At 58.2% G+C, this 13,293-nt stretch overlaps 1 protein-coding gene across 1 annotated transcript in view; it reads right to left on the bottom strand.

The window, feature by feature from the left end:
* Positions 1-8,493: 8,493 nt before the first annotated feature.
* The window catches only part of sema6e (sema domain, transmembrane domain (TM), and cytoplasmic domain, (semaphorin) 6E), a 93,305-nt gene continuing 88,505 nt past the window's right edge, over positions 8,494-13,293 (bottom strand). The window contains exon 18 of the mRNA XM_041181612.1: positions 8,494-9,721. Within this exon, the coding sequence (XP_041037546.1) occupies positions 8,565-9,721 (1,157 nt within the window). The 3' untranslated portion in view covers positions 8,494-8,564. The remainder of the gene's footprint in view (positions 9,722-13,293) is intronic.

Below are 13,293 nucleotides of genomic sequence, written 5' to 3'. Positions count from 1 at the left end.
TGGAGTAGCAGAGTCGAGGGGCCGAGTGGCTCACCCTGATTTCCGAGGATCTGAGACTCAGTTACCAGGTTGTAGTTTTGCTGGTGAGACTGTCGGTGGCAGTGTCGAGCCATCGTGCAATATCTCAAACTGACTTTATGTGAGACAGAGACAGGGATAGAGAGAGAGAGAAAGACAAAGAGAACATGGTGGATAGGCAGAGAAAGAGAGAGACAGAGTGTGGGACAGAGAGTCAGAGAGTGAGAGTCGGAGAGAGACAGAGAGATAAAAACAGAGAGAGAGAGACAGAAAGAGAGAGAGACAGACAGAAAGAGAGAGAGAGAGACAGTGAGGGAGAGCGAGACAGTGAGGGAGAGCGAGACAGTGAGGGAGAGCGAGACAGTGAGGGAGAGCGAGACAGTGAGGGAGAGCGAGACAGTGAGGGAGAGCGAGACAGTGAGGGAGAGCGAGAGACAGAGAGAGAGACAGAAAGAGATAGCGAGACAGAGACAGGGATAGAGAGAGAGACAGGGATAGAGAGAGACAGAGAGAGAGAGAGACAGAGAGAGAGAGAGACAGAGAGAGAGAGAGACAGAGAGAGAGAGACAGTGAGAGAGAGAGACAGTGAGAGAGAGACAGAGAGAGAGACAGAGAGAGAGACAGAGAGAGAGACAGAGAGAGAGAGAGAGGCAGAGAGAGAGCGAGAGAGACAGAGAGAGAGAGTCAGAGAGAGAGAGAGAGACAGAGAGAGAGAGAGACAGAGAGACAGAGAGAGAGAGAGAGAGAGAGAGAGAAACAGAGAGACAGTGAGAGAGAGACAGAGACAGAGAGAGAGACAGAGAGAGAGAGAGACAGAGACTGAGAGAGAGACAGTGAGAGACAGAGAGGAACAGAGAGAGACAGTGAGAGAGAGAGAAACAGAGAGAGAGACAGTGAGAGAGAGAGAAACAGAGAGAGAGAGAGAGTGTGAGAGAGAGAGAGAGAGAGGGACACCGCTGACAGGTCTGTGATGTCGATTTGGGAGATCTGTCACGTCTCCCGCAGTGACCTTTTACCCCAGACACCCAAACTGCCCTCACTCTGATTGGAGCAGACCGGAATGAAGTTTAATCCCTCCGCCCCACTCACCACCCCCCAGCCCCCTCCCCCCCACACCAATTATTCCCCAAACCCTCAAGTCATTGCAGTTAACCGCCCCACCCTCCATGGATGCATCGGCCACTGACTGGCGTGCAGCTATTCGATCACAGGAGTCATCGCAGCTAGTCACAATGCAGTCCTCACCTGCTTCTGAGCAGGGAGGACGGAGCTGGGGGTGCAGGGGGGGGGGGCTGGTGGTGGTGGTGGGAGTTGGTCAGGGGTCTGGTGATAAGCCCATCTCATCATTCACCCTGCAGCCAGTTGCCAGACACTCCAGCAGTCCTGAGGGCCAGGTAGGGTCATCTAACTCCTTCAGCACGGTCCCAGAGGAAGGAGCTGAAGGCCTGATGGACAGATCACAGGGCTGTAGGTTCACAGAGTGACCCGGCCATGGCTCGGGGGGTGGGGGGGGTTTGGTGGGCGCTGGGGGGAGGAGGGGTTTGGTGGGCACTGGGGACAGTATGCCTGGGAGTTGGCCGTCACGTTAAGGGGCATCTGCTCAGTGAGTCAACCTGGAACAAGGGATGGTCAACAGTTCCATGAAAGAAAGTAATTATTAAACCCGCAATTAAGCACGACACCCTCCACCGAAACACCCTGCTCAGCTACAACACGGGGTTAGATACAGAGTAAACTCCCTCTGCACCATCCCCATCAAACACTCCCAGGACAGGTACAGCACGGGGTTAGATACAGAGTAAAGCTCCCTCTACACTGTCCCCATCAAACACTCCCAGGACAGGTACAGCACGGGGTTAGATACAGAGTAAAGCTCCCTCTACACTGTCCCCATCAAACACTCCCAGGACAGGTACAGCACGGGGTTAGATACAGAGTAAAGCTCCCTCTACACTGTCCCCATCAAACACTCCCAGGACAGGTACAGCACGGGGTTAGATACAGAGTAAAGCTCCCTCTACACTGTCACCATCAAAAACTCCCAGGACAGGTACAGCAGGGAGTTAGATACAGAGTAAAGCTCCCTCTACACTGTCCCCATCAAACATTCCCAGGACAAGTATAGCACGGGGTTAGATACAGAGTAAAGCTCCCTCTACACTGTCCCCATCAAACACTCACAGGACAGGTACAGCACGGGGTTAGATACAGAGTAAAGCTCCCTCTACACTGTGCCCATCAAACACTCCCAGGACAGGTACAGCACGGGGTTAGATATAGATTAAAGCTCCCTCTACACTGTCCCCATCAAACACTCCCAGGACAGGTACAGCACGGGGTTAGATACAGAGAAAAGCTCCCTCTACACCGTCCCCATCAAACACTCCCAGGACAGGTACAGCACGGGGTTAGATACAGAGTAAAGCTCCCTCTACACTGTCCCCATCAAACACTCCCAGGACAGGTACAGCGCGGGGTTAGATACAGAGTAAATCTCCCTCTACACCGTCCCCATCAAACACTCCCAGGACGGGTACAGCACGGGGTTAGATACAGAGTAAAGCTCCCTCTACGCTGACCCCATCAAACACTCCCAGGACAGGTACAGCACGGGGTTAGATACAGAGTAAAGCTCCCTCTACGCTGACCCCATCAAACACTCCCAGGACAGGTACAGCACGGGGTTAGATACAGAGTAAAGATCCCTCTACACTGTCCCCATCAAACACACCCAGGACAGGTACAGCACAGGGTTAGATACAGAGTAAAGCTCCCTCTACACTGTCCCCATCAAACACTCCCAGGACAGGTACAGCACGGGGTTAGATACAGAGTAAAGATGCAATGTTTGGATTTTCTCATATAGTGCAGTATTTCAGGCTGTGTTTACACAATCTGAGAGAGCGGCTGGAAGGAGGGAGAGGGAAAGGTGGAGAGAGAAAGTGAGCGAGAGAAAAGTGAGGCGATCGGAGTGACTGAAAAAATGCACAGCAGTATCCCAGTTAACCATCGTCGGTTTAATATTTACATCAGCTCTTTCTTGTGAAAAAGTACAAGGAGAGAGAGTTCCAGTGAATACTTTACATAATCGGACCCGTGGGAACAATCCCAGGATGTTCGCTGGCGTCAAAGCAATCCTGTTCTGGGAGGGGAACATAACCCCGGGGCAGTTTGAGACTCAGCAAAGATAGGTGACAGAGGCCGGCCCTCTGAATGGAGACGTGTTGGTGACTCGGTCAAACCCACTGACTCTGACAGGGGTAGATCAGGGGGGAAGAGAGTGACCATAACCTGCTCAGGTTAAACCCCCAATTTATTCAGCCCACCCCACCCTCCTGCTCTTGGGTTCCATCTGACTTGCGATCGGTGGTGGGTTCTAGTTGGGGGGGAGTCAATTACCCTCCGGTATCGTGTCTCATCCCCCTCCACAGGGCCTCCTTTGGGAAGGTCACCCGGTGCAGCCAGAGCTGGAGGGCTATTCGACTACGGGGTGCAGTCAGCTCCACCCAGATCGACAGGAATATTGTGGGGTGTTCAGAAGGGATGTTTGCAGCATTTACACCCCACCCAGCTCTGGTTCCGGGAAGCCTGTGATGGGTCAGGGTTGGATCAGTTCACATGCCCCGCTGACCCCCGCCCACTCCTCAGCCTGTGGGCAAGTTTTCAATTTGGTTTCATTCCCAGAAACAGGAAGAGCAAAGAGGGTCCCACGGACTGCTCTGACCACAGCTTCCTCTGTCCAGGCTCCAACACTTCATGTCACATCCAGCAACTCGGGGCGATACTTAAACTGTTCATCCCAATCCGACCCCCACCTTCCCACTCACAGAGACAGAGAAAAGCTCCCTCAACAATGTCCCCATCAAACACTCCCAGGACAGGTACAGCACGGGGTTAGATACAGAGTAAAGCTCCCTCTACATTGTCCCCATCAAACACTCCCAGGACAGGTACAGCACGGGGTTAGATACAGAGTAAAGCTCCCTCTACACTGTCCCCGTCAAACACTCCCAGGACAGGTACAGCACGGGGTTAGATACAGAGTAAAGCTCCCTCTACACTGTCCCCATCAAACACTCGCAGGACAGGTACAGCACGGGGTTAGATACACAGTAAAGCTCCCTCTACACTGTCCCTATCAAACACTCCCAGGACAGGTACAGCATGGGGTTAGATACAGAGTAAAGCTCCCTCTACACTATTCCCATCAAACACTCCCAGGACAGCTATAGCACGGGGTTAGATACAGAGTAAATCTCCCTCTACGTTGTCCCCATCAAACATCCCAGGACAGGTACAGCACGGGGTTAGATACAGAGTAAAGCTCCCTCTACACTGTCCCCATCAAACACTCCCAGGACAGGTACAGCACGGGTTAGAAACAGAGTAAAGCTCTCTCTACACTGTCCCCATCAAACACTCCCAGGACAGGTACAGCATGGGGTTAGATACAGAGTAAAGCTCCCTCTACACTGTCTCCATCAAACGCTCCCAGGAAAGGTACAGCACGGGGTTAGATACAGAGTAAAGCTCCCTCTACACTGTCCCCATCAAACACTCCCAGGACAGGTACAGCATGGGGTTAGATACAGAGTAAAGCTCCCTCTACACTGTCCCCATCAAACACTCACAGGACAGGTACAGCACGGGGTTAGATACAGAGTAAAGCTCCCTCTACACTGTCCCCATCAAACACTCCCAGGGCAGTTACTGCACTGGGTTAGATACAGAGTAAAGCTCCCTCTGCACTGTCCCCATCAAACACTCCCAGGACAGGTACAGCACGGGGTTAGATACAGAGTAAAGCTCCCTCTACACTGTCCCCATCAAACACTCCCAGGACAGGTACAGCACGGGGTTAGATACAGAGTAAAGCTCCCTCTACACTGTCCCCATCAAACACTCCCAGGGCAGTTACTGCACTGGGTTAGATACAGAGTAAAGCTCCCTCTGCACTGTCCCCATCAAACACTCCCAGGACAGGTACAGCACGGGGTTAGATACAGAGTAAAGCTCCCTCTACACTGTCCCCATCAAACACTCCCAGGACAGGTACAGCACGGGGTTAGATACAGAGTAAAGCTCCCTCTACACTGTTCCCATCAAACACTCACAGGGCAGGTACAGCACAGGGTGAGATACGGGGTGAGATATGGGGTGAGATATGGGTGAGATACGGGGTGAGATACGGGTGATATCGGGTGAGATCCGGGGTGTTGGGTGGGGTCCTTACCACAGAATTGAGGTACATGATGAAGGGATTTGCCGTTGGGGTGGGGAGGGGAGGGGAAGCCGCTACTTTATCTGCCGGTAGCGAAAATTCCCAAAGTCCGGGGCGTTCCAATAAGGCACAGGTTTCTGCCCCGTCATTTCACCTGATTGGCCTCTCTTGGAGACCAGCCACATTTCATTGATACTCATGTACAACCGCATTGGTGTCAGGAGTAACATTAAGGAGGCTCGTTGTGACATTCACACCTTTAAAACACTCTCCGTTTCACATTTTTAATAAGTTAACGTCAGTAGAAGCCAGTAGTGATTGACAATCGTGTGGCCCCGGCCTCTCTGCCCTTACCTGCCCCTCCCGGTACCAGGCCCCTGGCTCGCTCTGTCCAAAGCCTCCCACAAGGGCCAGGTGGTAGCACCATGATGCCGGGAAACCGCGGCGAGGGAGGGGATGGATTGGTGACGTTCCCTCGCCCTATTTATCCTGTGGAGGGGAGGCTAACCCCACGCTCGCTTGGCATCTCCCCAGGGCCTACTCAGGTAGGCTTTTTGGCCGCTTTCTTGCCTGCATGGCCGGACAGCGTTTGGAGGTGGCAGGGAGTGGTGCGGATACACAGAAAGAAGGGTGAAGCGAGCCGTCCCCCCTCATAATTATTCAACTCAAAAAAGAGCTTCACCAACCATGACTTATTAACGCTCCCTGTGGCTTTGGTCTCAAACGTGAAGTCCCTTGTCTTTAGCTTCCCTGACATTCCGGAAATTAGATCCCGACTTTATTTACTCCCTTTGGAGAAAAATTAGCTCAGGAGAAAGTGTGAAGCTGGGACCTCAACTTCGAGAGGAAGATGTGATCCATTACTTGGAAGCCATATTACACACGGAGCCTGAGGCCTACATGTCTTCCGGATATTAATTCTGGCTTCGAGGAAGCTATTCCAGTGTTAATTGGATCAACGGGACTCTCTCCAGATGGCCTGCATTTGTCCGGGCTGCCCAGGGTGCTACATGGAGCCGCAGAGCAGGAAAATCCCAGGCTTTGTCTGGGGCCTACGCTGAGTTAGCCAAGTTCGGCCTACTCTTGGGTTGCCAGTCTCTGGGGTTGCCTTGGAGACTCATCTCCAGGACAGGGCTACATGACAACAGCATCTTCCCCTACTCCCCTGCCCCTACCCCCCCCACCACCCACCCAGCTCAACCCCAGGCCCTCGCCAGGAGGGGCCTCAACTGAGGCGTTAAAGAGCAAAATTATGTGTTTCCTCACCTTCTCTGCCTCTGTTCGTCGGGATTAAAATGTGTTGGAAATTGGGGGGCAAAAACTCTCACTGGATTGATGGTCAGAGAATCGGGGCAACTAGAGGCTGTCCATTTTCCCATTGGTGGGGTGGACGTGTCCAATGCAGCCAATGGCGGGAGAGCATGAGTGGGTTGTGTGTGTGGGGGGGGGGGGGTCAGAGGTGAGAGGTCATGTGACGAAGCCTCCTGGGATACGCCCAACCAGAATTAGCGGCTCTAACTGGCTATTGAGGTGCTCCCCACCCCCCCCCCCCCCACCAACTCGACTTGGCTCCTTGCCCCCCTGTAGTAGGCCCGGGTCCCTTATCTCAGCCGCCTACATTGACGTCCTGGGACTTGGCGGAAAAATGACAGCCAATGTCCCTCGGGCCGAGGGATCTTTCACACCTTTGCGCACGAGAGGGGCGGACCGGAGGGTGGGGAGGGTGGGGTACGCCACTCTCATCCTGAAAAAGATGGCAGCTGCGGCAGTGCGGCGCTCCCTCAGTGCGGGCACCGGGAGCGTCGGCCTGGGTTTCTTCGGAGCTGTACGCGGACCCTAGGCCGGGGGTTGGTCGGATGGATAGATACGAGGTAGCCAGCACCTCGGTGGTCTCTGAGCGGCCATCTTAGGATGGCCAAGGGAATTCCCTTCCTCCCCCACCCCAACTGTTCCCCCCACGCCCCCCTCCCCCCCCGATACACAAACTCACCTCCGCACCACCCCCCCTGAATTTCGCCGCCCTCTCGTGTCACCTTGAGGCCTGAGCGTGGGGTCTGACATGCCCTCTCCTTCCCACCTCTACCCCCCCCTGCCCCGCACCACCCCCCCCCCATCAAACCTGGTAGGCCGGGTTCAGAGTCCAGAGTGGGGTCCGGTCACTTCTCCCCCCCACCCCATCATTTAGCCCCGCCCCCATCATTTAGCCCCACCCCCCCACCCCATCATTTAGCCCCACCCCCCCACCCCATCATTTAGCCCCGCCCCCATCATTTAGCCCCACCCCCCCACCCCATCATTTAGCCCCGCCCCCATCATTTAGCCCCACCCCCCCTATCAAACCTGGTAGGCCGGGTTCAGAGTCCAGAGTGGGGTCCGGTCACTTCTCCCCCCCCACCACCCCATCATTTAGCCCCGCCCCCATCATTTAGCCCCACCCCCCCCATCATTTAGCCCCACCCCCCCCCCGCCAGTATTTAGTGTCCAGAAGTGGAGCAAGTCCAGGCCGGTGAAACAGGCCACCCGAAATAAAAGGATGTCACCAAGGCCTCAAAGAGTCACTACCTTCCCATTGAGAAGGTCCTAACACGGGAACAATAACCCCCTCCTCTCTCTCTCGAATGTTCTCTCTTCATTGTGAAGAATAGCGTCGATCCTCTGCCCCACGGTGGAGAAATCTTCTGGAAGTTTCCATGTACCACGTGAGCAAGCCATTGGCAAGGGTGTCTCTCTCTCTCTCTCGCGTTCCAGTCCTCCCAACATGGTGGTTATCAGGCCTCCTCGGAGCTTGGGGAACTCGAGGAGGAGGAGGAGGAGGAGGAGGGGGTGGCCGCCATTCGGCCCCTCTTCACGTGACGCGCCCCCCCCCCCCAAAATCCCCCTCGGGCCCTGCTCGGCCCTCGTCCCCTCGCGGCACAGTCGAGCTCCCGTCGTCGATTATGTCCGAGGTTTCGGAGGGCGGCCTGTGTGTTCGCCCGTTGGCGGGTCAAGGGTCAGGGGCGGGAGGTGCCGGGCGAGGGACTGGATTGGCGTCGGACGCAGGCCCGAAGGTGGTGGGGGGGGGGGGGGGGGGGGGGGGGCGGGGCGCGGGGCGCGGCGGGGCGCGGGGCGCGGCGGGGTGGGGGGCTCCCGCGGGCGGCCTACACTGGTCACGAGGCGGCTCCTAAAGCCGCGCTCCCGCCGCGGGTGTCAGCAGGGTGGCCCTTTGACCTCTGAGAAAAAGAGAGGACGCCCCGCCCCCGCCCCAACCCCAACCTCCCGCTCGTCTCCTTGGCAACGCGACCTCTGAACCCTCGCCCTTTTGTGCGAGAGAGGCGCGGGGCCGCCATTACTGGTCCGAGGGGCTGCTGGGTGGCGCCGGCTTGGGCAGGACGTCGGGCTTGGCGCTCCTCGGGGACCCCTGGCGGGGGACGGTGCCCGGGTGCCCGGTCTGACGGGTGGAGGTGGGGTTGCTGGCGGAGTCCTGGGGGGCCGGCGGCAGCGGGGGTCCCCGGGCCTGGTTGAAGCTGTGGTGCTTGGCCAAGCCGGGGGCGGCGGCGGCGGCGGCGGCGGCGGCGGGGTTGGTCTTGGGGAAGGTGGTGGAGAGCGAGTGCCTCTGGTGGGAGGCCCGGCGCTGGGAAGGGGGCGCCTCGGGCTGGGGGTGGGCCTTCCGGGCAGGGCCGTCCCGCGGGAGGGTGGCCGATGTGTAGTAGGCCGCGTCCTCCAGGTCGGGCACCCTGGGCTGGGCCCGGCTGGGGGTCGGGGGCGCGGGGCCCTGGGGCCCAGCTCCGGGGCCGGTCGGGGCCGCCCGCGAGTTGGCGCTCATCTCCTGGAGGTGCTTGAGCAGCTCGTCCAGGGTGCTGATGTCCACCGCCTTGTGGGGAGGCTCGCCGGAGGGAGGCCTGAGGCCTAGCTCAAGGCCCCGGGCCTTCTTCTCCTCCCGGCCCTCCCCGGGGCCGGGGGCCGTGAGGTGGCGGCCGTGCGCGTTGTTGGGGAGCACCACGGCGCTGGGGATGTGGAAGGGCTGGGCGGCGCAGGGGTGGGCGGCAGGCCCCGGTCCCCGTGGGCCCCTCCCGTCAAAGTCCGGGCCGGGGGCCCTCTCCCACTGGCCCCTGAAGGGCTTGACGTTCTTGAGCGGCAGCTCGGGCGTGGATTCGGGGGTGGGCAGGGCCGCCAGTTCCGGGAGGGGTGCCCGGGCCCCGCAGTTGACCAGCAGGCTGGCGTAGACCGGCGAGGTGGGCACCTCGGCCCGGCCGTCCTTGCGCTGGCCGTCCAGCAGGCCGGTCAGCTTGGCCAGGGTGGGGAGGGAGACGGTGTGGGCCAGGGCGCCCGCCTCCGCCTCCTTGCCGGCCCTCTTGGCCTTGTCCAGGGCCTGGCTGCAGTACCAGGAGAAGGCCAGGCCCGAGAGGAACGCCCCGAACACGAAGGCGGAGAGGGTGCAGGCGATCAGGAAGTTGACGTGGATGTTTCCGCTCCGTTCGGGATTGTCCGTATCCTTCTTCACACCTGAGGTACAGCAAAAAAAGAGAGAGAGAAAGTCATGGAGTCACATCCAGTCCAGAACCAGGCCACTCAGCCCATCTACTCCACACCAGCCTCCTACCCCCCCCCCATCACCATATCCTTCTATCCCTTTCTCGTGTGTTTATCCAGCTTCTCCTCTCCCCCCCCCCCCCCTTCAATCCATCTCTGCGATTCACCTCGACCACTCCCCATGGGAGCGAGTCCCACATTCTCCCCTCTCCCCGTGGGAGCGAGTCCCACATTCTCCCCGTGGGAGCGAGTCCCACATTCTCCCCTCTCCCCGTGGGAGCGAGTCCCACATTCTCCCCTCTCCCCGTGGGAGCGAGTCCCACATTCTCCCCTCTCCCCGTGGGAGCGAGTCCCACATTCTCCCCTCTCCCCGTGGGAGCGAGTCCCACATTCTCCCCTCTCCCCGTGGGAGCGAGTCCCACATTCTCCCCCTCTCCCCGTGGGAGCGAGTCCCACATTCTCTCCCCTCTCCCCGTGGGAGCGAGTCCCACATTCTCCCCCTCTCCCCGTGGGAGCGAGTCCCACATTCTCCCCTCTCCCCGTGGGAGCGAGTCCCACATTCTCCCCTCTCCCCGTGGGAGCGAGTCCCACATTCTCCCCTCTCCCCGTGGGAGCGAGTCCCACATTCTCCCCCTCTCCCCGTGGGAGCGAGTCCCACATTCTCTCTCCCTCTCCCCGTGGGAGCGAGTCCCACATTCTCCCCTCTCCCCGTGGGAGCGAGTCCCACATTCTCCCCTCTCCCCGTGGGAGCGAGTCCCACATTCTCCCCTCTCCCCGTGGGAGCGAGTCCCACATTCTCCCCTCTCCCCGTGGGAGCGAGTCCCACATTCTCCCCTCTCCCCGTGGGAGCGAGTCCCACATTCTCCCCTCTCCCCGTGGGAGCGAGTCCCACATTCTCCCCTCTCCCCGTGGGAGCGAGTCCCACATTCTCCCCTCTCCCCGTGGGAGCGAGTCCCACATTCTCCCCTCTCCCCGTGGGAGCGAGTCCCACATTCTCCCCTCTCCCCGTGGGAGCGAGTCCCACATTCTCCCCTCTCCCCGTGGGAGCGAGTCCCACATTCTCCCCTCTCCCCGTGGGAGCGAGTCCCACATTCTCCCCTCTCCCCGTGGGAGCGAGTCCCACATTCTCCCCTCTCCCCGTGGGAGCGAGTCCCACATTCTCCCCTCTCCCCGTGGGAGCGAGTCCCACATTCTCCCCTCTCCCCGTGGGAGCGAGTCCCACATTCTCCCCTCTCCCCGTGGGAGCGAGTCCCACATTCTCCCCTCTCCCCGTGGGAGCGAGTCCCACATTCTCCCCTCTCCCCGTGGGAGCGAGTCCCACATTCTCCCCCTCTCCCCGTGGGAGCGAGTCCCACATTCTCCCCTCTCCCCGTGGGAGCGAGTCCCACATTCTCCCCTCTCCCCGTGGGAGCGAGTCCCACATTCTCCCCTCTCCCCGTGGGAGCGAGTCCCACATTCTCCCCTCTCCCCGTGGGAGCGAGTCCCACATTCTCCCCTCTCCCCGTGGGAGCGAGTCCCACATTCTCCCCTCTCCCCGTGGGAGCGAGTCCCACATTCTCCCCTCTCCCCGTGGGAGCGAGTCCCACATTCTCCCCTCTCCCCGTGGGAGCGAGTCCCACATTCTCCCCTCTCCCCGTGGGAGCGAGTCCCACATTCTCCCCTCTCCCCGTGGGAGCGAGTCCCACATTCTCCCCTCTCCCCGTGGGAGCGAGTCCCACATTCTCCCCTCTCCCCGTGGGAGCGAGTCCCACATTCTCCCCTCTCCCCGTGGGAGCGAGTCCCACATTCTCCCCTCTCCCCGTGGGAGCGAGTCCCACATTCTCCCCTCTCCCCGTGGGAGCGAGTCCCACATTCTCCCCTCTCCCCGTGGGAGCGAGTCCCACATTCTCCCCTCTCCCCGTGGGAGCGAGTCCCACATTCTCCCCTCTCCCCGTGGGAGCGAGTCCCACATTCTCCCCTCTCCCCGTGGGAGCGAGTCCCACATTCTCCCCGTTCTCTGGGTAAAGACGTTACTCCTGAATTCCCCATTTGATTTATTAGAGACTGTCTGATATGGATGGGGTCTTCAGTGGGAGAGTTAGGGGAATAGCGGGACGGTCTTCGATGGGAGAGTTAGGGGATTAGAGGGAGGGTCTCGGATGGGAGAGTTAGGGAATTAGAGGGAGGGTCTCGGATGGCAGAGTTAGGGGATTAGAGGGAGGGACTCGGATGGGAGAGTTAGGGGATTAGAGGGCTGGTCTTCGATGGGGGAGTTAGGGGACTATAGGGGTGGTCCTCGAGGGAGTTAGGGGATTAGAGGGATGGTCCTCGGTGGGAGAGTTAGGGGATTAGAGGAATGGTGTTCGATGGAAGAGTTAAGGGATTAGAGGGAGGGTCTTGGATGGGAGAGTTAGGGGATTAGAGGGAGGGTCTTCAATGCGAGAGTTAGGGGATTAGAGGGAGGGTCTTCGATGGGAGAGTTAATGGGTCAGAGGGATGGTCTCCGATGGGAGAGTCTTGGATGGGAGAGTTAGGGGATTAGAGGGAGGGTCTTCGATGGGAGAGTTAGGGGATTAGAGGGAGGGTATTCGATGGGAGAGTAAGGGGATTAGAGGGAGGGTCTCCGATGGCAGAGTTAGGGGACTAGAGGGATAGTCTTAGATGGGAGAGTTAGGGGATTAGAGGGCTGGTCTTCAATGGGAGAGTTAATGGGTTAGAGGGATGGTCTTCGATGGGCGAGTTAGGGGATTAGAGGAAGAGCCTTGGATGGGAGAGTTAGGGGATTAGAGGGAGGGTCTTCAATGCGAGAGTTAGGGGATTAGAGGGAGGGTCTTCGATGGGAGAGTTAATGGGTTAGAGGGATGGTCTCCGATGGGAGAGTTAGGGGATTAGAGGGAGAGTCTTGGATGGGAGAGTTAGGGGATTAGAGGGAGGGTCTTTGATGGGAGAGTTAGGGGATTAGAGGGAGGGTATTCGATGGGAGAGTAAGGGGATTAGAGGGAGGGTCTCCGATGGCAGAGTTAGGGGACTAGAGGGATGGTCTTAGATGGGAGAGTTAGGGGATTAGAGGGCTGGTCTTCGATGGGAGAGTTAATGGGTTAGAGGGATGGTCTTGGATGGGAGAGTTAGGGGATTAGAGGGAGAGTCTTGGATGGGAGAGTTAGGGGATTAGAGGGAGAGTCTTGGATGGGAGAGTTAGGGGATTAGAGGAAGGGTCTTCGATGAGGGAGTTAGGGGATTAGAGGGATGGTCTTCGACGGGAGAGTTCGGGGATTAGAGGGAGGGTCTTCGATGAGGGAGTTAGGGGATTAGAGGGATGGTCTTCGATGGGAGAGTTAGGGGATTAGAGGGATGGGCTTCGATGGGAGAGTTTGGGGATTAGATGGATGGTCTTCGATGAGGGATATAGGGGATTAGAGGAATGGTCTTCGATGAGGGAGTTAGGGGATTAGAGGGAGGGTCTTCGATGAAGGGTTTTACCTCCCCTGACTAACAAAAGGGGAAAACATGCAACCCTTCCACACACAGTAACACAAACCGAAGCAGATGCTTTTTGAGCTTGGTTA

The sequence above is a fragment of the Carcharodon carcharias genome (assembly GCF_017639515.1).
Source record: "Carcharodon carcharias isolate sCarCar2 chromosome 36 unlocalized genomic scaffold, sCarCar2.pri SUPER_36_unloc_1, whole genome shotgun sequence".
In the NCBI taxonomy this organism is placed as follows: domain Eukaryota; kingdom Metazoa; phylum Chordata; class Chondrichthyes; order Lamniformes; family Lamnidae; genus Carcharodon; species Carcharodon carcharias.
Note: the sequence above shows the minus strand (reverse complement) of the source record. Positions and strands in the feature narration are given on the sequence as shown.